Below are 27,442 nucleotides of genomic sequence, written 5' to 3' on the forward strand. Positions count from 1 at the left end.
CTGCAGCCACTCTGGGCTTGTTCACGCGAGTGATCACATGCCTAATGGGACATGTAGATACACATGTGGTATTTCCAAGGACAAGATTTGCCATAGACTGTTTTGTGACCCCCTAATGTGGTGGTGCCGACAAAGGTCCATATAGTCAAAGCTATGGTTTTCCCAGTAGTTATGTATGGATGTGAGTGTTGGACCATGAAAAAGGCTGAACCCCAAAGAACTGATGCTTTTGAACTGTGGTGCTGTAGAAGACTCTTGAGAGTCCCTTGGACTGCAAGGAGATCCAACCAGTCAATCCTAAAGGAAATCAACCCTGAATAATCACTGGAAGGACTGATTTTGAAGTTGAAGCTCCAATCCTTTGGCGACCTGATGGGAAGAGGCGACTCACTGGGAAAGACACTGATGCTGGGAAAGATTGCAGGCAGGAGGAGAAGGGGGTGACAGAAAATGAGATGGTTGGATGGCATCATTGACTCCATGACATGAGTTTGTGCAGACTCTGGGGGACAGTGAAAGACAGGGAAGCCTTATGTGCTGCAGTCCATGGGGTTGTAAATAATCAGACACAACTTAGTGACTGAACAACAACAATGTGGCTAGGTGGGATCTTTGAGAGGTAATTAGGTTTAGATGAGGTCATGGGGCTGGGACCCTCATGATGGGATTAGTGCCCTTAGTAGGAGAGAAACCAGAAAGCTTGCTTTATCTCTCCTTGTTCTGCCATGCGAGGACACAGTGAGAAGGTATCTGATTATCTGAGCCTGCAAGCACTTTGATCTTGGACTTTCCAGCCTCCAGGACTGTGAGGAAGAAGTTGTTTAAAGGATCTGGTCTGTGGCATGTTGTTATAGCAATCAGAATAGACTAATACAGGTTTGGTGTATACACACTTTGGTGTGCTCATATTACACACACACGTTCATATCAGCCCAGCTCACATGCACATATACCTGTACCTGCATGTACCTAGCATGTACATACCAGTGCAGATGAACAGAATTGCATGCTCACGTGTCCATACCGGGGCCTTCCCCCTTTCCCACCCCCATTCTTGAGCAGCAGGGCTTGAGTTCTTCATTGCCATTTATTGAAACCTCTTTTTGAAGAAATGGGTGGGCACAAGAAGGGGAAGCAAGTGGAAACAATGAGGGAAGTGGCCAGTGGGGAAAGGCTGGACAGAAGAATGGTAGGGTCTGGGCTGTGGGGAGGGTGGGGGCAAGATGGGGTGTGCAAAGGCCTGTGGCCAAACCTTTGAACTGGCCCGGGCTGGGTTGAGGGGGCTCCAGTGGTGGTGGAGATGACTCCCGGAAGGTCTCAGAAGACTATGTCCTAGGAGCATGGATGTGCCCAGGGCCCTCCCCAAGGTGTCCTCAGAGCCCAGAGACAGGCAAGGACCTGGCTGGGATTTGTTTGTGGAGGGCAGGGAAATGAGGGTCTGTTGCCTTCAGCTGGGGCCCAGGCCCGGATCATGAGGCTGCAGAGGGATCCTCTGGGATGCCTTTTCTGCTTCTGGCTCCTGCTTTGACTTCTTTGCCCGCTGGGACCTAGGGAAAGAGAGCTCAGGAAAAGCCCTGGGCTTCCCCATGGAGGAGGACTGCTGGGGCCAGAGGCAGGGGACTGACCAGTTTTCTACGTCCTCAATAGTCTCTGGCAAGGGCCGATTGAGTGTTTCAGGCAGGAAGAGGGCTGCGCTGCCTCCCAGGAGGGCGATGCTCCCAAAGATGACATTGGGGATGAAGGGTTTCAGCTCCCCCGTGATTTTCACCAGGGGGGCTGTCATGCTTCCCACGCGGGCCCACATATTACTTATGCCCATACCTGTTTGCCTGGGAGAGTTCAGAGCAGAGGTTGGCAGCCTGTGCATGCATTCTCAGAGAACGGCTCTGGGACCCCTGGACCAGGTCCACAATTCCACCTGCCCCTGTGTCCTCTGGCTGGGCCGGCCCCATGCCCAGCACCTACCGGGTGACTGTGGGGTATAGCTCGCTCGTGAAGAGGAAGAGGCAGCTGAAGGAGCCGGACAAACATCCCTTCCCAAACACAGCCAGTACTGTCCTCAGGGTCATCAAGTCTGCAGAGGAAAGAAAACAAGGTGAACTTTGGGGCTCAGGAGTGTTCTCACTCCTTGGAGACCTCCTCTCCCTTTTAGTTTTGGTTGCTGGGAAGCTCAGATCCAAACTTAAAGCCGACTAATAGCCCCTTTGCTATTCCCAGGGCTGTGTGGGCTTCTGTGCTGCTGCCTTTGGGTCTTTCCCTGACTCTGATTCCCTATTCTCATAGTTTGTTGTATCTGTTTAATCCCGCTCCTTTGGGAGGATATTGGTGTGTTAACCCATGTGTACATCTGTGCTAAGTAGCTTCAGTCATGTTTGACTCTTTGCAACCCCTTAAGACTGTAGCCCACCAGGCTTCTCTGTCCCCGGCATTCTCCAAGCAAGAATACTGGAGTGGGTTGCCATGCCCTCCTCCAGGGGATCTTCCCCACCCAGGGATCGAACCCATGTCTCTTACGTCTCCTGCATCGGCAGACAGGTTCTTTACCACAAGCGCTGCCTGGGAAACTCCCCCACATAAACATCAATATAAAGTAAGATTGGCTTTTCCAAGGTCATGGTGAAATACGCTGCAGAGTGTTTCTTGGTCTCTGGGCTCTGATGTTTCCCCATCCAAGCTTGTTTTCTGCAACCAAGTCACTCAGGCCATGCAATTCCTCACACAGTGCAGACACCACCATACTCTGCCCTGTCTGAGTCAGGTCTGGAAAGGATCTTTGATAGCACCTAGCCCAACTGAGTTATTTTCTAGATGAGAAACCTGGGCCCCAGAGAGCACAGGGCCCTGCTGAAGGTAAGAGAGAGGTAGATCCCGCAGAACTGGAGTCCCTGGAACCTTACTCTCAGCCTGCAAAGCCCACAGACATAGGTCAGCCTCTCTCAGAGGGTTCTGGGGGTAGTGCCAGCTTCTCACCTGCAGGCACAAAGATGAGAGACAGGACGCACCCTCCTGCCAGGAGCAGAAGAGCAGCCTCGGTGGTGTGCCGGCCCAGATAGCTTATGGCCAGCATAGTGATGAACTTGGCTGGGACGTCGACCCCGCCAAAGATGAGCTGGAGGATGTAGAGGTTAACTCCAAATTCCTCCACTCCCATAGCCAAACTGTAGTAGGCAAAACCAGTGGAAAACCTGAGGGGCAGAGAGTGATTGGTTAGGACCCACAGCCAGCTGGGGGCCTCTCCCCCTACATTGCTCATTGGGTCAACAGGATGATGAAGAGTTTCATTTCTTGCCGCAGCTGCAATGGATTGATAGGGTCTGCTTCAGTGCCGTTTTGCGGCCTCTGAGATTCGGTCTGGGCTCAGTGAGAGCGTGCTGGGATTGACTGGTTATGCCTGACATGGGCGTGGGCTAAAGTAGGGTGACAGCGTGCCATATAATTGACTCCAGAGGATATTGATCCTGGAGGCAGCAAATGATCTGTTTCGGTTGGGTAATGGTCTAGCACTCAGAATGGGGGAGGGAAATGTCCCCAGGGCTGTGATCATGAGTGAGATGCCTCCTTTTTGCCTCTCAGAGTTGTGGGAATCCTCTTTGAGGGCAAGCATTCCTGGACACCGTAAATCCTTTCCACCTGGCGATGGCCAGGATGGAGAAGGGACTCAGAACCAGGCTGCAGAAAGGGCTTTGAAGGAGTGGTGGGATGGCGGGCAAAAGAGAAGATTCAGGAGAAACATGATTTCTGTTGTTAAATCTTGCAACTCTGAGCACCCGCCTTGTTCTGTGGGGTCCCAGAGAGCAGTGCTGGACAAGTTGGGGTGGGGGGCAAGAACAGAGAGGCACAGATCACATTGTGAGATATGAGCTGGTGAAGGGGTGTGAAGCAGCTGCCTTGTGGGTGATGTGGGTGTGACCCCAGGGGAAAGCAGACCCTGATGGCTGGACCTGTCTGTGGGGCAGGGATGCAAGAGATTTCTGGGGTTGAGGCTGAGCTGGGGCAGCTCCGAGGAGGGAATACCTCTACTCTTCTTGCAGGTACTCAGGCCTTGTCTATTGGTCAGCCTGTCAGAGGCCTTGTTCATGACACCTGCTCAGCAGGGGTGCTGGGGTGTGGGCAGGAGGGGGTGGTGGGTTACCAGGCCAGGGAAAGACAGAAGGTCATTCGGCGCAGGATGGGTGTCCGGAACAGGTCAGCTACGCTGCGCTTGGCCTTGGCCAAGGCCACTTCCTTTTGCGTGTTGAGTTTGATCTCCTTGGGGCAGAGGAAGGGGAGGGGTGCCATTAGTGACCAGCTGGTGGGCAGCAGGAAGAAGAGAAGGCAGTGCAGGCCTGGTGGCTTTAAAGAAGCTTGCTTAGCTCATCAGAGGTAGGTTTGTGGGTAGAGTAAATGGAGGCAAGAGAAAGAGGATAGCTCAATAGCAGAGCCTGGGTTCCTGCCCCAGACCATAATCCCCCTCAGCCTCTACCTCCAGGCTGAGTTTCTTTCCTTCCTCCTTCTTCCCGTTGAAGGCTGCCACCTGCCGGAGTGTCTTCAGGGCCTTGGGGGATCTTCCAGACAGGACCATCCAGCGGATGGACTCTGGTTGCCACCTGAGGGCCAGAAGCAAGTCACAGTGTCTCCCTGCCCCCAACTTCCCAACGCCAGAAGTTCTTTTGAGAGGCTGGAAAGAGATCATGCGCCGGAGTCAAGGGTGAGGAGGCCCAGAAACCCAAGCTGCCTTACGACAGATTTCATGGAATTTAAACTTGACCAAGCTTTGCACCTGGGCTGCCTGCAGCCAACACAAGTTCCAGAGATCTCTTCTTCCCTTTCCAGAAGAGCCTTTCCCCTGCACTCCCCCACCCCCCCTTGCAACCTGGGCTGTTTGTTGTCCTTGAGTGTCTTTCTGAGCTAGGACCCTTGAATCCTAGGCCAAGGCAGGTGGGGCCTGGGGAAGGGACGGCACTTTCAAGACTGGACGGCTGGAGGGTCTTGCATGTTCACCCACCCAGCCTTCCTTGGGCCAAATTCCAGGTCCTAGGAGAAGGTGGGGCAGGGATGCAGCCCCAGGGCATTTAGGAAGGGTGCTAAGTGCTAAGCTCAGGGTTGTAGTCTAGGGAGTAGGTCCAAGCACTCTTTGATTCTCCAACTCTGCTGGGTGTGGTGGGGGCCGGGGCAGGGGTGGGGGGGTTTGCAAGAGCAGCAGGGGAGCTTGGAGTTGGTAAGTGTGTGGCCAGCCTCACTCTCCCCCATCCCTGGGCTGTCCTTTTGGGGTGGGTTCACTCTGAGCAATCCCCGAGGGTCACTAAGATGAAGAGAAATGCAGGAGGCAGAGGTGTGGGGAGACAGGAGGGATGCTTGGAAAAGTCTGATCCCAGGTGGGGTCTGCTCTGGCTGTGGCCCCCACAGGCACCGAGGACCTGGCTCCAGTGAGACCCTCTGGGGAGTGGACACTGGTCACCTGGCTTCAGACCTTTGATCCAGTGGCAGTCTACTGGGCCCATTGCTACCTGCCCTTCAGGTCTTGTGGTCTTGTTTCTGCCCTGATAGTCTTCTCAGCCTGCGCCTGCCAGCATGATCCATGACTTCCTCCCAAACCCCATAGCCAGGGTCTAGATTCCATCCTCCTCTTCCGGAAAATAATGACAATTAGTGAACCTTTCTATGAGCCAGGCTCTGGGTGAGAGGCATTAGTATCTCCACTTTGCCTAGGAAAATCTTGAGGCTTAGAATGGATGAAGCTTGTTTCAAGTCACACAACAAAGGGGCCTGCTGACCCTTATTTTGCCTCCCGACTCTTAGCTCCCATCCTAGGCTGTGGACATGCCCAGCTCCACCCTGAACCCTCTGACCGTATCTCTCACTGCAAGATTGCCCATCTGCTTGGGAGCTTATTTTCATTTTCAAATGGAGGCCCCATTCCAGTCCTCTGTCTTTTTGTGCAACCTTCGGAGATTGCTTCACCTCATTGAACCTCTGTTGACTCATCTGTAAAATGGGAATACTAATGCACCCTTCACACACAGATGCTGTAAGGGTCAGGATGATGTGGACTGATGCCCAGAACAGGGCCTCACATATAGTAAGTGCTGAATAAAGGGTCCTCCAAGACTTCACTTCTGCTCCTGAGCTTGTTCATTATTTCCTATTCTTTGGGTCCTGCTATCAACCACTACCTACAATTTGGTTTCCTGTCTTCATCATTGAATCAGACTCCTCGATTCTCCCAGGTTCTCAAGTTGGAGCTTTCTTTTCCTTTTTTTGGCCACACTTGTTCAGCATGTGGAACTTTCCCGACCAGAGATGGAACCAGTGCCCCCTGCAGTGGAAGCACAGAATCTTAACCACTGGACCACCAGGGAAGTTCCAGCTTTCCTTTCCTTTATACCTCAAATCCAGGAGTCCCTGAACTCTCAGGTCTTTTCCTTCAAAATGCCCCAGGCTCTTCCTTCCCACGCAGTCACCTCCCCCTGTATCTCATCCCCATCTGCTTGGGTCTGTCCTACTGTGTGACTGTGTCACAAACAGAAGTTTGGTCAGGCCTTTCAGCACCCCAGGCATCTTCAGAGGTGTTCTCTGTTCCTCCATGTGAAGCTGAGGCCTCTCTGCTTTCTGGCCTGCCCCCCCACCAATCACAGCAACTTACCCTCATTTTCTACGGCCCTGGGTCCCCCCCGGGCGCTCCCTCCAGAGACACACCTCTGTGTGCAGCTCTTCTTCCCAGGAACCCCCTTTTTGACCGTCTCAGGGTGTCTCAAGACAGAATCAGCCAGGCTGGTCAGGCATGGGCCTGACCCTGCGGGCCCAAGGAGGGGGCTGAAGAAGAGGGGCCACGTACCAGGACAACAGGAAGAAGGCGAAGAAGGGAACGGACACGGTTAGCTGGAGCCAGCGCCACTGGGGAATGACATAGGCCAGGCCGGGCAGAATGAACTGGCCAATGGTGTAGAAGTAACCGACTGCAATCGACTTGACGGCCCGCATTCGGGTGGACACCCACTCGACATCTGCAGGAGGAGCCCAAGGACCCGGTTAAGACCCTAGTGGGTCCTGGGCACCTCCAGAGAAGGGGTATCAGTTCCTGTCCCCTACTGGCCGCTTGATCTGACCCTGACCCTAAAGTTTCATCACCCCCATTTTAGAGATGCTGTGACTGAGGCTCAAGAGGCAAGACTCAGATGTAGGTTTGTCTGATTTCCCAGCCCACTTTCTTTTTTTTTTTTTTTCTTTAATTTGACTGTGTTGGGTCTTGGTGGCAGCACATGGGATCTTCTTTGAGGAGCTCAGGCTCTCTAGTTGTGGCACTTGGGCTCCAGAGCTCTGGGCTCAGTAGTTCCAAGGCATGCGGGATCTTAGTTCCCTGACCAGGGATGGAACCCATGTCCTCTGCCTGGCAAGGTGGCTTCCTAACCACTGGACCACCAGGGAAGTCCCCCTAAGCCCACATTCTTGACTGCCTCTCCAGCGGCAGATGAGTTCCTTTGTTTTTATCTACTTGTGTTTGTGGACTGAATGAAATCATGTACCTGGCAGGTGCCAGGCCAGGGTAAGTCCTCAGTACTGAAGCTGCTGCTATTATGCTTGTTTTGTTCAGAGTGGGCCTCTGGGGTCCTGAGAGGGGCAGGGCTTTGACCAAGGCCACCCGGTGCCTGTGGCTGAGCTGGGCCCAGACCCCACTCTCAGCTTCAGGCTGGCTGCTTCCCAAATTCTTGGTCCCTGCCCCTTCCCCCTGCGGCTCACTCAGGATGGCGGTGCTCAGGGTAATGCCTGAGATGCCGAAGCCACACAGGAAGCGGAAGACTGTGTAGGTGGGGAAGGTGGGGCTGAATGCTGCGCCTGAGCCGCTGGCCGCCAGCAGCAGGTAGCTGCAGGTCAGGATGGGCTTGCGGCCAAACCTGCAGCTCGAAGAAGAAGAGGGATGTTAGCGGCTGTGAGCCAGCCAAGGAGAGTGACTCTGCAGGCCTCAGGGCAAAGGGCTGGGCCCCACCCCTCCACCTCCCAAAGGGCCAGCAGGGCATGTAACTCCTTCCCGGGACAGAGCCTTGCTGGTAATTGCTATTTTTCTTGACAAGTTTGCAGTTAGATGTTTGGGTTAATGAGTGATGTACTCTACCCCCAGCTTAGTTGCCTGAACAGGGTTCAAAGGACCACTCCTCTCCAAGCCATTCATCCATCCACCTCCACGGCCACACAGAGGCTACTGTGTCTGGACACCTCGAGGCTGGGGCCCCAGCTCTGGGGAGCCTGGAAGACTCAGCTTGTAGAGGTTTGAGAGCAGAGGGTAGGCAGTGGCCCTGGAAGGGGCTGGCCACACAGCAGGGACCCTCGCCCACCTCGCCCAGCTCTTTGCCTCTTTGGGAGTGCGTGGGTGGTACAGAGAGGGGGTAAGGGGGTCTCCATGAGTTGGGCCCCCGCTGCGGGGCCCCCACGTCTCACCTGTCAGACAGGGCTCCCAGCACGAGCCCCCCAATCAGTATGCCCGCCATGAAGATAGACTGGGCCAGCTCCTTCAGTTTGCTGGAGTTGCATACCAAGTCCCACTGCACGGGAGAGAGAGGGGGCCAGGCAGCTCAGTCCAGCCCGGCCTCTCTGCCACGCTCAGCCTGGGCCCCGCGTGTGCGCTTGCTCTCCCAGCACCCTCCCTTGGCTTCCCCTAGCTTAGTCCCCTTCCGCCTGGCCCAGGGTTCCTTGGGTCCCTGCCATACGGCTTCTGGTCAGTTCAGCTGTCACACACCCAGGTCTGTTCTCAAGCTCTGCAGGCTCACTTGAGTCCAGTGGCTCCCTGTGTGTCTGCTCCCCATCCTCTCATACTCAAGGCGGGTCCCTCTGCCTGCGCCTTCTCTCCTCCAGGGGACGTTCCTCCAGCCCACACCTTCGTCTCTCTTTCTCTCTCTGCCTCTCCAGACTCCTCCCCATCTGCATTTGCATGTGCTCCAGTCTCTCCATCTCAGAGCCTTCTTCCCTTCCACAGTCACTCCATTTCTCTCTTCCCTTCAAAGCCAAATCTCGGGAACAGGGAACCACCCTTGCTGTTACCCGTCCTCATGTCCCACTCGTTTCCCAAGCCTGTCCCCGCTGCACCACTGAAACTCTGCCCCCCAAACCCAGTGGAACCTTCTGGTTCCTGACCTGACTTCCCTTTGGCAGCCCCTGACCCCGCTGACCTCTCCCTCCCCCTGGTCTTCCTTCTTTATCTCCCTCTGTGGTCTCCTTTCTCTCTATCCCTTGAAGGTGCCCCAGGGCTCCTCTTGGATCTTCCTTTTTTTATTCACTATCCCAGGAAATACCATCTGCTTCTGTGACTTCAATGACTATTTTATGGTGAAGACTCCAAATCCCTCTCTTTAGCCCAACCTTTTTTTCTGCCCTTGAGACCCAAAGATTTAGCTGTCTACTTGAAATCTCTATCTGGAAAGTAGAGTCAATGACACTCGTTACCCACTCCCTGTTAGGTCGGAATCAGTGATTGGCAGCCTTTTTTTTGACTCCTTCCTCTCCCATGTTACAATTGCTTGATCCTCCAGTTTCTAACTTTTTAATATTTCTTTCTTCTTTTTTTCTGTCTGCCCCAGCAGCATGTGGGATCTTAGTTCCCTGAAAGGAATCAAACCCGTGCCCCTGCAGTGGAAGCACAGTCTTATCCACTGGATCACTAGGGAAATCCCTTAATAGTTCTTGAATCTGGATTCTTCTATTTCCACTACTGCTATCTCTCAGAGCAGACACCATCCTCTTATACTTAGATTAAGAATAACAGCCAATATTCAATAGAAACAAAAGTAATGGGACCTGATGAAATTTACAAGCTTTTGCACAGCAAAGGAAACCATAAACAAAATGCAAAGATAGCTTATGGAGTGGAAGAAAATATTTGCAAATGATGAGACTGACAAGCACTTCATTTCCAAAATATGTGACCAACTTATACAACTCAATAACACAAGACAAACAACCCAATCGAAAAATGGGTACAAGATCCAAAGAAGACATACAGCTGGCCAACAGACACATGAAAAGATGCTCCAACATTGCTAATTATTAGAGAAATGCAAGCCCAAACGGCAAGGAGGTATCACCTCACATCAGCCGAAATGGCCATCATTAAAAGGTCAACAAATAACAAATGCTGGAGAGGGTGTGGAGAAAAGGGAAACCTTCTACATCATTGGTGGGAAATTAAATTGGTGCAGTCACTATGGAAAACAGTATGAGGATTCCTCAAAAAGCTAAAAGTAGAGATGTCACATGATCCAACAATCCCACTCCTGGGCATTTATCTGGACAAAACTATAAATCAAAAAGATGCATGTACCCCTTCATAGCAGCATTAATCACAATAGCCAAAACACAGAAACAACCGAAATGTCCTTTGATGGATGGACAAAGAAGATACAGTGTACATATACAAGGAATACTACTCAGCCACGTGAAAAAGTCAGAAAGAGAAAGACAAACACCATGTGCTATCACTTATATGTGGAATCTAAAATATGACACAGGTGAAGCTGTCTAGGAGACAGAAGCAGACACAGAGTCATAGAGAACTTGCGGTTGTGGAGGGAGGTGGGGAAGAGATGGATGGGGCGTTTGTAATTATCAGACGCAAATTATTATATAAAGAGTGGATATTGCTCCACAGCAGAAATTAATGTGCGTGCTGTGTGTGCTAAGTTGCTTCTGTCGTGTTGGACTCTTTGTGACCTTATGGACTGAAGCCCGCGAGGCTCCTCTGTCCATGGGTAACACAACATTGTAAATCAACTATACTTCAATAAAATAAATTAAAAAAAGAAGAGCATTTATCGAGGGCTTGCTCCACACCAGGCACTGTTCTCAGTAAGCACTTTTTATGCCTTAGTTTTTTCGGTCATCACAACAACCTTATCATGTAGAGTTGCTGTCATCTTCATCTGACAGTTGAGGAGCCTGAGCCCAGTGAGGGTTATCAGAACAATCCTCTGATGGCCTTCGGCCTCAGTCCTTCCTATTCATTCTTTCCCCGATAAAATCAGAGTGGCTTTCTGAAACACCACTCAAATTAGGTTGCTGCCTTGTCTATAGCACTCACTGGCTTTCTCCTGCGCTCTGGTTAAACAGAAAACTCTATTAACACAGATTTATGAAGCCCTCCGGCTCAGACTCCTGCCCACCTGTCTGGCCTAATCTCCTGCTAATCCCCGACACGCACCCTTGGTCCAGTCGTCCCGAATTACTTGTGCAATGAAGCAAAGAATCTCATTTGCTGGAAATGCTGCATGAAAATGTTTTGGATGTAAAACAGTGTGGGCAAGGAACCACACACCCCAGGGAGCTCTTTTCACTTTCTTTGCAGGAAGCGAGGGAGTTTGGGGAAGGGGGAAGCCTCCAGGTCCTCCGGCTGACTCCGAGTGGCTGGGACTGGCCCGCAAATCCAGTGCCCTCATTTCTTCTTCCATGCATCTGTCCTCTCCTCCAAGAGGACACAGGTCACACAGCATGATGCCTGCCTATTTACTGCCATAACTTTGCCGAGGGCAGAGGTGTCTTGTTGGAGGTCTCTTTATCCCTAGCAGCTAGCAGAGTAGTTGACGCACAGAAAATGTCAATATTTGCCCAAGGAATAATCAATGAGGACTTCCCTGGTGGCTCAGTGGTTAAAGAATCTGCCTGCAACATAGGAGATGTGGGTTCGATCCTTGGGTCGGGAAGACCTCCTAGAGAAGGGAACGGCAACCCACTCCAGAATTCTTGCCTGGGAAATCCCATGGAAGGGCTCCAGTTCATAGGGTCACAAAAGAGTTGGATGTGACTAAGTGACTAAACAACAACAACAATAACATACATATTTTACTGATGAGACCCAGAGCAGAAATAGTAACCTGCAATTGGAGGGGGCTGACACCGAGCTTCTATCCAGCCCTTGGCGTGGCCTGGGCTGGCCTCTTGCCTATCAGTTTTTGGCAGCTCAACATAGAGATTTTGCTCCCAATATCATATCCACCGTTCTTGGCCTTCTTTTTCCTTTCTTGGAATGATTACTCCTTAGGGAGCTGGGTTTAGGAAAGGAAGAACAGGAAGCCCAGTGCCGTATCTTCCTGAGTGATATAACCAGAAAGGTGATGGGAGGAAAACAGAGGGCCTACTGTGCTCAGAAGCAAGCTTTGGAAATGATGCCACACTCGTCCTATGAAGTGGGTACTACCATTATCTCCATTTTATCGACAAAGAACCTGAGGCTCAGAGGGTAAGTAACTTGCCCAAGAACAGCTTGGTTCATTTCAAGGCAGAGACTCGAACTCAGGTCTGTGGACCCCTAGCCAGCGCCCTTGACCACCGCTCCCTGATGTGTGCTTTGCTGAGTCCCGAGCTGCCAGAGAAAGACTCAGTCCAGGGAGCTGTGGCCATGCGCCGCCATAAGACACTAGCGTGGGATGGGTCAGAGTCACCGCTGGGGAGGTGGCTGAGGCCAGAGCCAAGTGCGCTGGTCTGACTTCAGGCTCAAAGGGTGAGGGACAGGCTCAGGAGCTGGAGCGGCAGCAAAATCACGGGCCAGGAGGCCCCTCAGAGGGCAGAGTAGAAGGCTTATCATAAAAGGTCAGGGCAAACAACCATGGTCAGGGCGAGCTCAGAAGAGGCCAAACTCAGGAAGAAATGCAGCCTGATTGACATCTTGACTGTAGCCTGTGAGACCCACTCAGAGCATCCCGTTAAACTGGACCCAGATTTTGACCCTTGGAAACCGTGAGGTAACAACTGTGTGTTGGTTTTGGGGAAGAAAAAAAAAGGTCAGGGCAAGCCAGGGGTGATCAAGGAAGGATGGGGCTCCTGCTGGGTCTGTATGGGCTGACTCTGCCAGGGGACCTCACACAAGGTCCATACTTACCCCAGAGAAAAGACAGGGGGAACACACTTCCCTAGACTGGGGGCCCTTTAGACCCAGTTCAGACCTGGGGAGAATTGCTATGGCTCTATCTGCTCTTGGGCCTCTAATAGAACCAACCCTGGGACGCGAGGGCCAGAGGGCCAGGTACCTGATAAGATTCGGAAGGGTTTGAGTCTCCAGCTCTGTTGCTTAGTAGCTGTGTGTTCCTGGGCCAGTTACTTAACCTCTCTGTGGCTCAGTCTCCTTATCCGTGCCTGCGTGCGTGCTGAGTCACTTCAGTCATGTCTGACTCTTTGTGACCCCGTGGACTGTACCCTGCCAGGGTCCTCTGCCCATGGGATTCTCCAAGCAAGAACACTGGAGTGGGTTACCATTCCCTTCTCCAGGGGAACTTCTCGACCCAGGGGTCGAACCTGGGTCTCCCTCACTGCAGGCAGATTCTTTACCATCTGAGCTAACGGGGGTAATACTAATACTTACTTCTCAGACTTGTAAAGAAAAGAAGGAAGAGCGCCCGGCATTATACTGGGGCAAGCAGTTGGCCCTCTATGGGATCGCTGTTTTATTATTATTGTCACAGGTCATTGTAAAGCCTGTGCTCACGGGGCATGTGATGCAATAGAAAAAGCATGGATTCTGGAGTCAGGACTCCCGACCCTCTTGCTGCAAAAGCTTGACTTCACCCTCATGGCTGTGAGAATCACCTTTTTGATCTGAGCCCAGTGTATTCTTCTGTAAAAAGGGGTGACATTCACAGCGCTCAGTCGCTCATTTGTCTCCGACTCTTTGCGACCCCATGGACTGTAGCCCACCAGGCTCCTCTGTCCATGGAATTCTCCAGGCAATACTGGAGTGGGTTGCCGTTTCTTCCTCTAGGGGATCTTCCTGACCCAGGGCTCCCATGTCTCTTGCACCTCCTGCTTTGGCAGACGGATTCTTTACCACTGCGCCACCTGGGATGCCTGACATTCACAGTGGCCACAAAAGATTTGAAGGGTTGCAAAAGGAGGAATGCAAAGTAGCAGCCCAGGGCCCTGCACACAGTAGGTGCTCGTGGTGCACCCAATGACCCTGGAGAGCCCATGGGATGGCTCCGGGGCTCCTCCTGCCTAGGAGCACAGTTTCCTAGGTGAGGGCTGCCGTGGGGGATCAGACCTACCCAGACACGTGGCTGGGGTGGGAGTCAGATTGGAGGCTAGGATAGGGGCGATGATTGGAGGGGTACCCAAGCCAGGGTCTGGGGTGAGCAAGTAGGGGTGAAGCGGGAGCTCAGCTGGAAACAAGAGATGGACAGGTGGCCTGGGATGTGGGCAGCCTGGGGATTCGGAGGTTGAGATGGAGGAAGACCAGAGACCCAGCAGGGCAGCCTCAGAGAGTGGAGGCCCACTTCCGGGAACCGCTGAGCACGCTCTCTGCTTCTCCAGCTGCTGACCTGGGGCCTCCAGGGACCTGTGTGGGCAACAGAATTTCTGTGGCCCTGGAGAGAGGACAGGAAGACTCCAGGCCCAGAGAGGAATCACAGGTGCCTCAGCGGGGAGGGCCTGCCCATCCAAGGCCAGACCCAGGCCTTCAGGAGCCCCCAGGCTGAGCTGGGCACCCACAGGTCTGGGTTCTGTGGTGTGAAAGCTGTGGCCTATGGCTCCTCTCCAGGGAACCCAGAAACCACAACCCACATGCCCCACACTCTCCAGACTTCAAAGAAAGGCCTTTGTTTCCTCTTAATGTGCTAGTAAAGCTCCTTCTGAAAAATTCCAACCTTGTCTTTGCTGAACCCAGAGAAAGGAATGTGTGGTCACCTCTGCCAGGGGAGCTTATGGGATCAGAGGGGGGCAGGGAAAGTCCCCGTGCTCCTGGCTAGACTCAGCAGGGTCCTCCCACCCTCACCCCCTCCACAGGGAAGGTCCTTATGATCCCATTCTACAGATGAGGGCACTGAGATGGGGAGGGAGATGACTCACCAGGGCCCCAGCTGTGGGGGTGGAGAGGGGCCCTGTGTGCAGGTTTGTGCTGGGTGGGGGCCTGGGTGAGCCTGGAAGAGCTGTGATAGCTGATTCCCATTTTACTGAGGGTGCCCCTACTCTTCTGAGGGGACTAACCCCCTCCTTCTCAGGACATCTCTATTAGCGACAGTAAGAGCAACAGCGGCAGTGAACATTAGTTGGACGCCTGGTAGGCGCCGGGCCCTGTGCTAATGCTGACCTTGCATTATCTCTTTTAAAGTTCAGTTGCTCTCTTACCCCATTTTACGGATGAGGAAACCAAGACTTCTGGGGCCGTAACATCCCCAGTGAGTGGCAGAGTCAGGACGTGAACTCTGTTGCTTGGCGCTGGCTCTCAGTCAAGCGCTCTCCACCTGGGAGATGGCCCCGTGCTTCTAGCCAGGGTCACTTGGACCGAGCTGGCTGCAGACACTGCCTTCCTCATGACTGCCCTGCCCCCAGGGCTGACACCTCCAGGCCTGGCCTCCACCCCAGAGACCTACCCCTGGGTGAACCCTAGGTGAGCCCAGCCACGGCTTTACCTCCGCACAGCGGAGGCCCAGAACCCCATCCCACTGCAAGCAGATGGAGCATGGATTTGCCACAGGCTTGAGCCACAGACAGAAAAGTCAGAGGGGTCTGACCATGCTGGGCTGCCACCAGCACTTGGCTGGGTCTGGTCACTGACCGGGCAGGGATCCCGATTGTGGGGTCTCCTGGCTGAGCATCCTCAGGGAGACTGGGCCTGACCAGGAGAAGAGGGGTAGACCCCCGAGGCCTGGTGAAACCCTGCGCTAGGTTGGGATGTAGATTCACATGACTCTGACTGCCGGAAGGGTAACTGGGAACTCAGTCGGCACAGATGAGAGCTGATGCTTGACCGAATACCAGACCTGCAAGGTCTGCTCTTGGCCGGGCTCCCTGAAGCTCGAGGTGTGCACCCTGGAGGGGAAGTGGCTTCCCAACAGTCAGCACTGTCTAAGTCCCTCCTGCTGCTATGGCCTTCACCCAGCACTCGCTGAGCGCTGCTGAGCACCTAGCCCAGGGTGCAGTGGTTGGGGGATGTGGTCCCCAGGAGCAGGGGTGGGGGAGGGGAGAGGGGGCTCTGGAGTCTTGCTGCCTCCGTTTGACTCTCAGCTCCAGCATTTATCAGATGTGGTGCCTTGGACCAGTAACCTGTGCCTTGATTTCCTCTTCTGCAAAAATGGCATAGTGAAGTGAAAGTTGCTCAGTTATGTCGGACTCTGCGGCCCCATGGACTATTAGGCCATGGAATTCTCTAGGCCAGAATATTGGAGTGGGTAGCCTTTCCCTTCTCCAGGGGATCGTCCCCACCTAGGGATCAAACCCAGGTCTTGTGCATTGCAGGCAGATTCTTTCCCAGCTGAGCCACAAAGAAAGCCCCCAAAATGACATAACCTCAGAAGGTTGTTGTGAGGATTGAATGAGTCCATATACCCAAAGTGCTTAGCGCCTTCTGGCATTGGGGTAAGCACAGAGTAAGGGGTATTATTTCATGGCTATTATTTCATTGCTCCCTGGAGGACTTTTTGTTTCCTCAGCTAGGCACTGTGTTCTGGCTTGTGGTACAGCAAGCTGCCCATACACCCGGAAACTTAACTTACAGGTATCGGAACATCTTCGACTCCTGTGCACTGCCCACACCTGTCCCTCACCCTCACAGCCATTCAGGTTCCAAGTCCCAGAGATTCTGACTCCCTACCCTGTCTGGTGTTTATTCCAACAGTCCCTGATGTCTGTCGTCATGGTCCTGGGTCCCGAAGGCAACTGGCTCATGGGTCTCCCAGCCGCTGGACTAAAACACTCCCTAAGCTGCTGTCCACCCTGTGGTCAGAGTGACCGCCCTTCGAAGGTGATCTGAGCAGGTCACGCTCCCGCTTAACAGCATTCAGTGGTTCCCGTTATCTTCGGGACAGAGGACGCACCTTCGCCTCAGCATCCCAGCCAGGCCCTCCTCCTTCCTGCATCCATGGCCTCCACATCCCACTGCCCGCCTCTCCAGCCTCCTCAGTCTCTTGTGGTCCTGACTGTCTTGCTGTCTTCATGCTTCTGTAACTGTGTGTTTGACGCCACGGACACTGCTCCTTTTGCCTGGGATGCACTTGCCTGCTTCAGCCTGCCCCCTAATCCCTACCCCTCCTTCACACTCAGGGCAGGTGCTGCAGACTCCAGCAAGCCCTCCTGGGTTCCCCCTCCAGGCAGATTCCATGCCCTCCTCCGAGCTCCCGGAGTACCCTGAGTTTATAAAAGCTTGTATCCATTCATTACACAAATATTTATTTCACAGAGGACTTCTCTGTGCCCGGCACTGTTCCAGCTCCTGGGGATACAGCAAAGCAGCTGAAAACCTCTGCCCTGGGAAGCTTGCCTAACCCTGCCTGGCTTCTTGTCACCCTGGAAGGATGGGTCTGCCTGCCCATTGGAGGCGAGCTAAAGCAGGGCAGGCCGGGCTCATGAGCTCTCTGACTTTGTCTGATGCGTGTGGCTGTCCATGCGTGTTGGTTGGATGTGTTTCAGGCACTGTGCTTGGCGCTGGGGAGAAAAAGCGCATGTGACAGGGAGGAAGTGTCTGGGACTATGAGAGTCAGCAGAAGTGATGGCGGGGAGCGTGGCCCTGGGGTCAGGGGCCTCGCACTGAAGGGTCTGAAGCTGGGAGCTTCAGACCCCGCAGCTGCCTCTTCCTCATGGTACGACCTCGAACAAGCTGCTTAAACTCTCTGTGCCCCGGTTTCCCCATTGCAACAACGGGCTTATCATTAACATCTTAGAACATCAGGAAGGTTAGAAGGGTTAATATTTATGACGCACTTAGGACAATGCCTTGCACACGGTCAGTACTTTATATAGAAAGAAACAGTCACTAAACAAATGAATAGCAATCATAGATTCTGAACATAGATGGCCCTGGGCTCAAATCTCCTCTCTGCCAGGTCCTAATCATATGTGGTCCTGGGAGAGTCATTGAACCTGGCTGAGCCTCAGATCCTTGGTCTATGAACTGAAGGTACTAACAATACTTCCCTCACTGAGATCCAGGAGCCCGTGCTCATAATGTGACCAGCACAGGACCAGCACCGGGTAAATACTTTGAAATGCATCTCTTCTAATGGGGCAAAAGCAAGATCTTGCCCTCAAGGGTCTCATGGTCCCCAAAGGGAAAATGAAAACTTTGGCCTCTGCTCACTCCTCAGATGCCACCTCCTCCAGGAAGCCTCCCTAGAATCCTGCGATTCCTCTATCTATCTTTTGTACTGCCACACATGCTTGTCCCTCTGTGCCTAGTATGCATTTTTCATTTTAAAATTCCAGTTCTGAAGCTGACCACCTCTATGGCACTGAACTTTCGCTTCCTTTCTCTGAGTCTTGTTTTTTTTTTTTAATCTGAAAAAGGAGATAGAATCACCTTCAACAGAATATCATTGCAGGGGTCAAATTATGGGAGTGTCGGGCAAACACTAAGATATGCCAGGTTATTTGTAGATCCTCAATAAACGCCAGTTTCCATTCCCCTCTCTTCATCTGACATAGTCTCCAGGTCATTGAAGAGCCTGATTTAACTCTGTAATTCCCAGAGATGGCAAGTAAAAGAGTCCGTGGATAAATGAGCTGTGAATGAATGGAGGTGCACACACGAGAGGCTGCGAGATTGGAGGGCATGTTTTCTGGGTCTGCTCAGGTATGTTCCAACCCTCCCCTCTGTCCATCCCCTGCTCCACACACTGTTCCACCTTGAGGCCTTGGCGCAAGACGGAATTTTCCTTCTTTCCCCCATTGCCTGGCTAACTCTTGCTGGATTCTCTTATCTCAGCCCGGGGTCCCTTCTGTAGGGAAGTCTCCCCCCTCAACCCCGGTCCCTGCCCTGAGCCCAGGGCTAGGCTATAGTCTCAGGTCACAAACTTAAGTACTTTGAAGTTGTAATCTGACATTTCTGTGTGGTACTCTCATTAATTGATGTTAGCCCTGCTAGACTGTGGACCCCGTGGGAACAGAGAGGGTGCATTTTTGACTCCCCAGAGCTTGGCACCATGCCTGGAATAGAATGGGCTGTTTATACTCTGAATGTGAAGAGACAGGACCTTTTGGTCCTCCGCACCCAGGTCCTTCCTCCCTGCCTGCCCAGAGCTCTGTCCCCGGGTCCTAGGGAGACTGGGGCCCCTGCCTGCCCCCCTGCCCACGAGTGTGCGGTGCTGACTGTCAGCGGAGGGGGAGGCCGGGCCTCCGGTCATACCTCAGCCACGATGGAGTCCCTGGAGCTGACGTCATAGGTCCAGCCATCCAGGCAGGGCTCGGTGGCCACCTGGGTGTCATTGGGCAGGCTGGCGTTGGATGGATATGCGAAACGGAGGCACGTCTCAGGCTTCCCGTTCCGGCCCATGGGGAGCACCCAGGGCTCCGTGGAGGCGTTGGGTGGCAGGCGGCAGTGGTGGGTGGGGGTGGCGGCTGTGAAGATCTGCAGCAGGTTGTGGTTGGCCATGCCGAGGATGGGGAGGCCCAGCAGGACCGTGTGCAGGAACTGGAACGGCCCGTTGCTGGCTACGCGGTCCACAAGCTCGGCAAAAGTCATGGTGCCGGGCAGGATGAGCCAGGGCTGCGGGCGGGGGGCACCAGGCCGGAGAGAGGGATGTGTGCACGTGGGGTGATGATGGTGGGGTGGGCGGCAGGTGGATGGGTGTGGAAGCCCTGGTGGGAAGGTGAGCCCAGGAGCATGTGTGAGCCTGCGTATGTGGACGTGTGTAAGGATGTGGGGCTCAGCTGCACGCACCCACGGAGTTATGTGTGGGTGAAGACGTCCCTGACTGCGTGTACAGATGTGGGGTCGCAGGGGTGGGGTGTGTCCACAGTGGTGTTTGCAGAGATGGGCACAGGGAGGCTAGAGTGTCAGGGCACGAATATGTGAGCCTGGATGTGCGTGTGGGGACTTGTGGGTGGGAGTGTGTGTCCAACCAGCCTGGTCACACCTGCTGCAGGCATGGGGCAGTGCAGGCCACACCATGGGGACCAAGGGGTTTGGTCTTGGATGTGGGCCACCCAGGATGGAGGTCAGGAGTAAGTGGAAGAGTTCTTGGTGGCCCTGAGCAGACACACAGGGTTGGCAGAACCCAGGTTGCCTGTTGAGAAGGTCTCCCCAAGTCCAGCGCCTCCCGCTTTTGCCTGTCTCCTGGGGCTGGCAGACCATAGTCTTAAGTCCCTGAGGGCTTAAGGGACTTGGCCAGAAGCAGTGAGGAAGCAGGGCCTGGTCTTGGGGCCTCCCCGGGGTCCCTGGGGGCCGGGGCATGGTGGGTCTCTGTCCTCCTCACCTGGAAGCTGAGCCTGGCTGCTCCCTCTGGTGGGGCTGGTGGTCGATGTGGCTGGAGCCCGTGCTCTTTCCCAGATCTGGCAGCTGCTGTGGTTTGGCAGTTCAACTCCAACAAGCTGTGTTTGCGCCTTCCCCCGAGGGGGGGGATTATATAAGGCGTAAGCTGTTTGCCCAGGCTAATGTTTGACTTTCTTTGGGGATTAATGACGCCGGCAGGGGGCTGCTGTGGACCCACTAAGCCCAGCTTTCCTCAGAGGGCTGCCCCGGTAGAGGCTGGGGTGGTGGCATGGCTGAGCCAAGCCGGACTGCTGGCAGGACAGAGGGCTGGGTGGTCTGGGCGGGAGGGGTTGGGGGGGCGCCGCCTGAGTCCTGAGGGCCCAGGGTCTGGTCTGAGCTGATATTCTGAAGAATCAGAGCTGAGAAGAGCCAATGAGAGGAGTGTTACTGCCCGTGAGCGGACAGGCCGCCGCCGGGCACCAGCCCCTCCTGCCTGGTGCCTCTGGCAGGGTGCATTCAGGCAGGAAATGTCAGCTGGGTCTGCCCCTGAGGGCCCAGGGCTGTCACCCCGGGGCTCCTGGGACCGTCAGGGCTCCCCTATCTGCATCTCAGACCCTGGGGAACACTCACCCCCCTTCCATCCCCATGCTCATTGGTTGGGCTTTTCTTCTGATCAACTGTTTCCCTTTAAAGACAAATTGCAGTCCCTAAGGTTCTGTTTTTTTTTCCCCCTCTGAATATTATTTTAATTGGGCTTCCCTGGTGGCTCAGATAGTAAAGAATCTGCCTGCAGTGTGGGAGACATGGGTTCAATCCCTGGGTTGGGAAGATCCCCTGGATTGGGGCATGGCAACCCACTCCGGTATTCTTGCCTGGAGAATCCCCAGGGACAGAGGAGCCTGGTGGGCTACAGTCCATGGGGTTGTAAAGAGTCAGACACAACTGAGCGACTAAAATAATTATATAGAAAATCATCTGTTTCTTGCAAAAGACATAGGAAATAAAACAAGCCAAAATGCCCACTATCACCCGAGAGCCAGCCCCGTGGGTGATCTGATGTATATTCTTCCAGCTCTTTCCTCATCAGAGACCCTGATCCAAGTCCCCATTTTCTAGTATTCAACATGAAGTTTATTTAACCCTCCTGGGAGCCCTGTTGCTACTATTCTAGCATTATCCTAGGAAATGGAGGCGCAGAGAGGTTAAGTAACTCGTTCCGGGTTCCCCAGCCAGGAAGTGGCAGGCAGGGGCAGTGTGACTCTAAGCCCACTTCTGTCTCTTGGAGCCAACATTTCTGCAAAGTCTGCATCTCCTCAGCACGGTCGCCTAGCTTGGCCTTCAGCTTCACTCCTGCCTGCCTTTCGCTCTCGGGGTCTTCTTCCAGGGACCCTAGGAGCTATCCCTCCCATCTGCTCTGGGGGTTAAGGAGGGGCCCACCTAGGACTCCCCTCCTTGGTTGGGGAGGGGGCTTCTCATTCTCTTCCTTGTCCCCCTCATCCACCAAGGCAGCATCCAGCTCTCAGGGCTCAGACTGGGCTCTGGCCCCTGAAGTTTCCTCCCCTACCAGCCTCCTGAAGGGCAAGGTCAGTGGGTAACCTGGGTCCAGCCCCTCCTCTCTGCTCTCCACCTGGACCCAGCAGTAATTGATGTTCTTAGAGTGGCTGGAGGCAGGGCAAGATCCGGAGTCATCAAAGGAAGATTAAATTATGCTCTGAGGCAGCCAAAGGATTGTTTTAGGAAGGTTTTTTGACTGTGAAGCTTGCAGAGAACTGGGCCTCCACCCTGAGTCCCCCCCCACCCCCCGAGCCCCCCTCTTCCGGGCATTCTCCCTCCGTGAGATTTTCCAGTTCCTAATTGGGCCTGGGTTCTCCATCTGTTCCTCTCCTTGCGGAATGTTGTTTAAAGGGGCCCAGTGATGTCCCACTGTGACCGCCGGAGCTGACCCAGAGCGTGGCCCGGTCAGGGGCAGTGCCCCTGGCCCCTAGGATGTGTTTGGATTCCTAAAGCTGAACTGAGGGGTTGTGTTCGTGCACTTGCTGTCCAACCTTGGGCAAAGCACCTCCCTCTGGGCCTCTTGTTTCTCTTCATTAATTGAGAGATTTAAAACACACACCCACCCACGTGTACACCAGAAACCTTTTACTCAAACAATATATCGGGTTCATATAAAGCAGATCCTAAAGGGGGTGGTCGGGAGGTGTGGAGAGAAGGCCTCTTTACACTCCAGCCCCCCAGCCCATCCTTCTCTCTGGCATCTTCTGTCCCAGACCATCCCTGCCTGAGGCAGCTTCATTATATCAGAGGATCCATCACTTCTCACATGCTGTGATCCTAAATTCAATATGTTGAAATTAACTTTTTTAAAAAGAAATGATGCATTTGGGAAATCTTACATATTAGCTGCATTTTTTAAAATGCATTTTTAATTTGGGGCAGGGGAATCCATTTTCTTCTTTCCTTTCTCCCTTTCTTCCTTCCCCCTTCTTTCTTTTTTCCCCCTTTCTTCCATTCATCTTTTTTAAACTTTTTCAGAGCCTCTAAGCTGAACTAGGTTGAGTCAGTTTCCCTCTTCTTTTCAGGAAAAGCAGCTGACATGTTTTGGTCTGGAAAGGCACAAGGAATCATCTAACTCCACGTCCTCATCTTATATAAGGGAGACCGGAGTTCAGTGAGGGAAAGAAGACAGATCTGACTCCCAGGGTCCCTTGGAGCTCCATATAGCACAGTCTCTAAATCGTCCATTCGTGGAGGCAAGGGAGGGACTACGACAAGTGAAACAGGGAAATCTTACTTCTTTGGAAGGGGCGTCTGGTTGTTCTGGACAGTTGCAGAGGCCACACTGAACTTTCCGTGGACCATTCACACTCCTACCTACACATTTGTTCATCTGTTTATCTGGTCATCTCTCTATCCATCCTTTCTTTCTTCCAGCCATCGATCTTTCCTTCCATCCATCCATCCATCCATCCATCAATCTTCCCTTCCATCCATCCAATGTGTCTCATGCCTTGTGGGTATGAGGTCCTGTACTTGGAGCTATGGTGCCTGATGAAACTTCCCATTGGCTTGTCAGAGAAGACAGCATCCCAGAAACAATTACAGCACAAAGGAGGCTGACCTCAGCGCCACAGGAGAGGTCTACAGAGTTCCAGTGGTCTTAGGAGAGGGAGAAGATGACCGAGGGATCGGATGGGGGTGTGTTGCCCATAGAAGGTGGTGTTCACGCAGGCAGAACTGGGCAGGGGGCTACAGACCCAGCGGTGTGAATTCAGGGCATGGTGGGACAATGGGAGGTAAACTGGATGAAGCAGCATGGATGGACACTCTCTTCCTACCCAGGATGGTGGTCGTGGTCACAGCGCTGTGATAGTCTCTGAGGGGCTTGTGATCCCTGGATATCCCTTCTCTTTCTGTAGGTGGGAGGGGAAGCTCCCGAGGTTGGGGCTTGCTGACTGAGTCATGCTCACCGGGGCCTAAGCTCACCTTGTACAGAATCTGGGTCTCTCGCCCCCCATCAAGGTTCCATCAAAGCTGAGCTGGTCATTCAAACCTTCCTGGTGTCTCTGTGCTTGGCTGCTTGCCTGTTCACCAACTCCTCGTGGGTTCAAGGCAGAAGCTATAGTATGTGTGGGGCCCTATCCCGTCGCTCAGTCTACAACCCCAGGTAGGGGATTGTGAGGGGTTCAGTAAATTCCCGAGGGCCAGGAGCTGTTCCTTCGTGGTGGCCGCGCTGGAGGGACTCCAGGTTCTGCCCCTGTCCTGGGGTGACTCCAACAGAACAGCGGCCTGTATGGAGTGGTTTCGGGCTGGGCCTGGGCAAGGGCTCGTCCTCTGCCCTCAAAGCCTAACCAACCACTCCCCCTGCCTCCACAGGCTGATTGTAATATTTCCTTCACGGAAAGAAAGCATTCCAGGGAAGAGGAGTCCCAAAGGCCTGAATCTGAATCTTGACTCCACCGCCTGCTAGTTGGTTGGCCTTGGGCCAGTGATATTTCCTGTTTAAGCCTCAGTTTCCCCACCTGTAAAATGGGGATTAATACCTATGTTATGAGAAGCGATGGTTGGATAGCATCACTGATTCCATGGACATGAACTTGGGCAAACTCCGGGAGATAGTGAGGACAGGGAGGCCTGGCCTGCTGCAGTTCATGGGGTCGCAAAGAGTTGGACGTGACTTAATAACTGAACAGCAATGACGGCGTGATGACCTACCTTATACGATTGTTGGCTTTGTTTTTAATTGGAGGAAGACTGCTGGGATTTTAACTAAGGTATATGAGACCCTGAACATACTGCCAAGCACATAGTACTTAATTTGAGGGTCACCCTTGAGGGACCAGCAAGGCTGAGGCATCCCAGGAGGAAGAGAAGGTTGCCGGGAGAAGGGAGGACAGAGGCGTGCCTCTGCCCAGCCAGTCACTGTTGAGCCCAGGCTGGCTGGGCCTCAGTCACCCCAAGTGAGAAAGGGCAAGGACACAGGATAATTCCGGAACCCAGGAGGACTGAGGGATTGTTTTCCAGCAGCTGGAGTCCTGGCAGCCCCCGGGGCGGAGTGACTCCCGTCGCTCTCTGCCCCCGACCCTGCCGCGCTAAAGGCACAGCAAGGAGAGTCGCCCCCTGCTGGTGTACCTCGCGACCTGCATCTCTCGCCTTGACCGAACTGCGGAGTTTAGGAACCTTCCCGCCACCCGAACCCAGAACCCAGCACAGCGAACCGATTTGTGTGGACCTGAGAAGCCCCACAGACCCGGAAAACCTCCGTGAGAACTTGAGGGAGGGGGCCTCGGTCTGACTCGCTCGCTGCAGCTGCAGGCTGACGAGACAGATGCCACGGTCCCCGTGTCCCCTGAAGGATTTTCTGCTCATCAAGTCTCTTAAACCAGGGTTGGCCGACTCAGATGCCCACGAGGGCAGTGATGTGAACGAGCGGAGCGGGGTGGGCTAGATGTCGGCAGCCCTGAGCTCCGGTCCTCGGCGAAGTGCAGAGCGCATGTCCAGTCACCAGGGCCGCTCAGCACCAGCTGGCGTTGCCATGGGGATATGCAGGCTCGGGGTTGCCAGATCCTCAGATATTTTAAAAATAGCTTGAAATCTGGACTTCTGTGCGAAAATTTCCAATTGTGTAGGCGACCCCTCCTCCCACCTTCTGGAATCCCTTTGTCTTTTCTGCTTCTACCACCCATAGCTACCACAAACCCCATCAAGTTATGCCTTGGAGAAGAAGGTAGGATTTCCTTGGGTTTGTCCTCACACCTCCTCCTTGCTGGCCCTCGGGATTGGGTGAGCAGGGCCTTCTGGAGTTTGTTCATTTGACAAACGTTTACCTAGAGCCAGCTTTGGGCTGGGTCTTGTGCAGAAAGGTGTTGAAGATGAGAGGAAATGAAGATGGCACGGAGTGTCACAGACCCACATTCCGGGGGCAGGGCTCACGGGCCCCTGGAGGAAGAATGGAGGCATCCGTGGAGCCCATGCCGGGGTTAAGGCACCCTGAGGACAACAGCCCACAGGCTTGCCAGCCGAGCCGCACATCAGAGTCATGTGGTTCCCTCTCTGTCATCATCCATCGTGGGTGGGTTGGGTACCATATTGCACTCATTCTCTTTCAGCATCTTTTGTTTTTGACTGCACCATGCAAGGACATTTTCCCTCACCAGGGATTTTAATCCGTGGCTCCAGCAGGGGAAACGCAAGAGTCCTAACCACTGGACTGCCAGAAAAGTCCCTCTTTCAGCAAGTTTATACTCACTGTCCCCAAGGCTAGCTCCTCCTTAGCTCTTCAATTGTCACCTCCTCAAGAGGCCTTCCAGGACCATGTTACCTGAAGTAGCATCCTTAACTCTACTGACACCTGCTCTGCCTGGCTTTATGCTCTTTGTAGCATTTATCACTGTCTGAGTCATGGGCTGGCTTATTATTTATCTCTTCTGCCCCCGAACGTGAGGCCAGGAGGGCAGGGCCTGACTCAGACATATTTTCTGCTGACTGGGCTTACAGTAGGAGCTCGCTGGGTTCTGGTTCAGAAGATGCATTCTGTCCATGAGTCCCTGATCTCTTTTCAGAAAGCAGTCTTAGCAGAGGTCATGTGCAGGCCTGGATCCCACTTGTTGGGCCTCAGTCTCCTCGCCTACAAAATGGGCACAATGATAATGTTTCCTACCATACTGGCTAGTGAGGAGGGTGGGTGCCTGCAGTGCTGTGATGTGGTAATCTCAAACAAACCTTGTCACAGGGCATGGTGTCCCCTGGCCCTGCTGGGACATCTCAGACCTCCCCTCCCCCATGAAGCAGTACTGTATTCTGCCTGCCTTCTTTCCTGCCCACAAACCTCACACAGGCCTGCTCTGCAGTTGGTCTGCCTCAACTTGGCAGAAGAGCTGAGCAAAAAAAGATGGTCTGAGCCTCCTGGAGCAGACGGTGCAGGAGAAGAGAAACCACAGAGGCAAGAAGGGGTGCTTGGAGCCTGTGAAACCCCAGCTCAACTGCCCTCTCCTGGTCTTGGCCCTCTTGGGGATGGACATAGGTAAACGGAGCTTTACCAGGATGCAGACACGGGCTAGACACAGCAGGGCTCCTGCATGTAGGGGACTTGGCATCGAGGATTGGTTTGACCGCAAAGACGCCAACAGCCAGATACACAGCTGCTTGGACAGGGGAGTGAATCTGGGGCTGGGACTGGAGGGAGGAGAATGGCCAGGGGGATTCCAGCTGAGTGCGTTTATATCTGCTGAACACACAGGGTGCAGAATCATGGATGGCTGTCCCTCTGGGGTAGAGGGACATTGGTGGTTCACCCCAGGCCTCTGATTTCACCTTAGCTTCATCACTGTTGTGGATGAAATTTAGAGAGGTTTATTAGGTCTGCAGAGAACCTACAGCTGGGAGAGAGGGTATCTACAAAAGAGGACAGAACCGGAATCTAAAGTGATTGGAGGATTGAATGCCAAGCCTGCCACTTTCCAGGTATACCACTTCAGACAAGTCACAAAAACCTTTTGGAACTCGGTTTCCCCATCTGCAAAATGGGACAACGCCACCTGCATTGCTGTGAGGGTCCGTGAGACAAGCTCCGTGCAGCCCCCCGCCCAGGGCCTGGCACGCAGCAGGCCCCTGATAACTGGCGGCAGCTGCTGTGATTAATGATAGTGTGAGCTCCTCAAGGACAGGGGATCTGTCTTTCTGTGCTGTATCCTCAGTGCCTGGTACGGCGTGGGCACCGAACAAATGTTTGTCAGATGAATGAGCAAGATGAAATCTGATGGGGATAAATGTCAGTTCTTGGACTCAGATCCAAAGACCCAGCTGCACATGGAC

At 53.6% G+C, this 27,442-nt stretch overlaps 2 protein-coding genes across 3 annotated transcripts in view; one reads left to right on the forward strand and one right to left on the reverse strand.

Annotated features, from left to right (window-relative positions):
• Window positions 1-1,074: 1,074 nt before the first annotated feature.
• On the reverse strand, window positions 1,075-20,285 carry SLC22A8 (solute carrier family 22 member 8). Its single transcript, XM_065937565.1, has 11 exons — window positions 20,136-20,285; window positions 19,067-19,426; window positions 8,413-8,516; window positions 7,717-7,871; window positions 6,815-6,983; window positions 4,463-4,586; window positions 4,133-4,248; window positions 2,971-3,185; window positions 1,966-2,074; window positions 1,626-1,829; window positions 1,075-1,547 (listed from the first exon to the last, which is right to left on the reverse strand). Exons 2-11 carry the CDS (start codon window positions 19,400-19,402, stop codon window positions 1,448-1,450), a joined length of 1,632 nt encoding a protein of 543 aa, XP_065793637.1. The 5' UTR covers window positions 19,403-19,426; window positions 20,136-20,285; the 3' UTR covers window positions 1,075-1,447.
• LOC136169658 (solute carrier family 22 member 10-like) overlaps window positions 17,079-27,442 on the forward strand; it is a 61,408-nt gene continuing 51,044 nt past the window's right edge. Inside the window, exons 1-2 of one of the 2 annotated variants that reach the window (XM_065937562.1) lie at window positions 17,079-17,916; window positions 18,367-18,514. In XM_065937562.1, the coding sequence (XP_065793634.1) occupies window positions 18,451-18,514 (64 nt within the window). In that variant the 5' untranslated portion in view covers window positions 17,079-17,916; window positions 18,367-18,450. The remainder of the gene's footprint in view (window positions 17,917-18,366; window positions 18,515-27,442) is intronic. The other variant, XM_065937563.1, reaches the window with a different exon arrangement.

This window comes from Muntiacus reevesi, chromosome 5, assembly GCF_963930625.1.
Source record: "Muntiacus reevesi chromosome 5, mMunRee1.1, whole genome shotgun sequence".
Classification (NCBI taxonomy): Eukaryota; Metazoa; Chordata; class Mammalia; order Artiodactyla; family Cervidae; genus Muntiacus; species Muntiacus reevesi.

Bases quoted from the DNA above. Each gene is read 5' to 3' on its own strand.
- SLC22A8 (XM_065937565.1), bottom strand. From the start codon at position 19,402: ATGACTTTTGCCGAGCTTGTGGACCGCGTAGCCAGCAACGGGCCGTTC. The intron at 6,984-7,716 runs GTGAGCCGCAGG...CTCCTCCTGCAG, and splicing joins CCTGAGCACCGCCATCCTGA to ATGTCGAGTGGGTGTCCACC. The intron at 3,186-4,132 runs GTAACCCACCAC...TCTGCCCCTCAG, and splicing joins TTCTGTCTTTCCCTGGCCTG to GTTTTCCACTGGTTTTGCCT.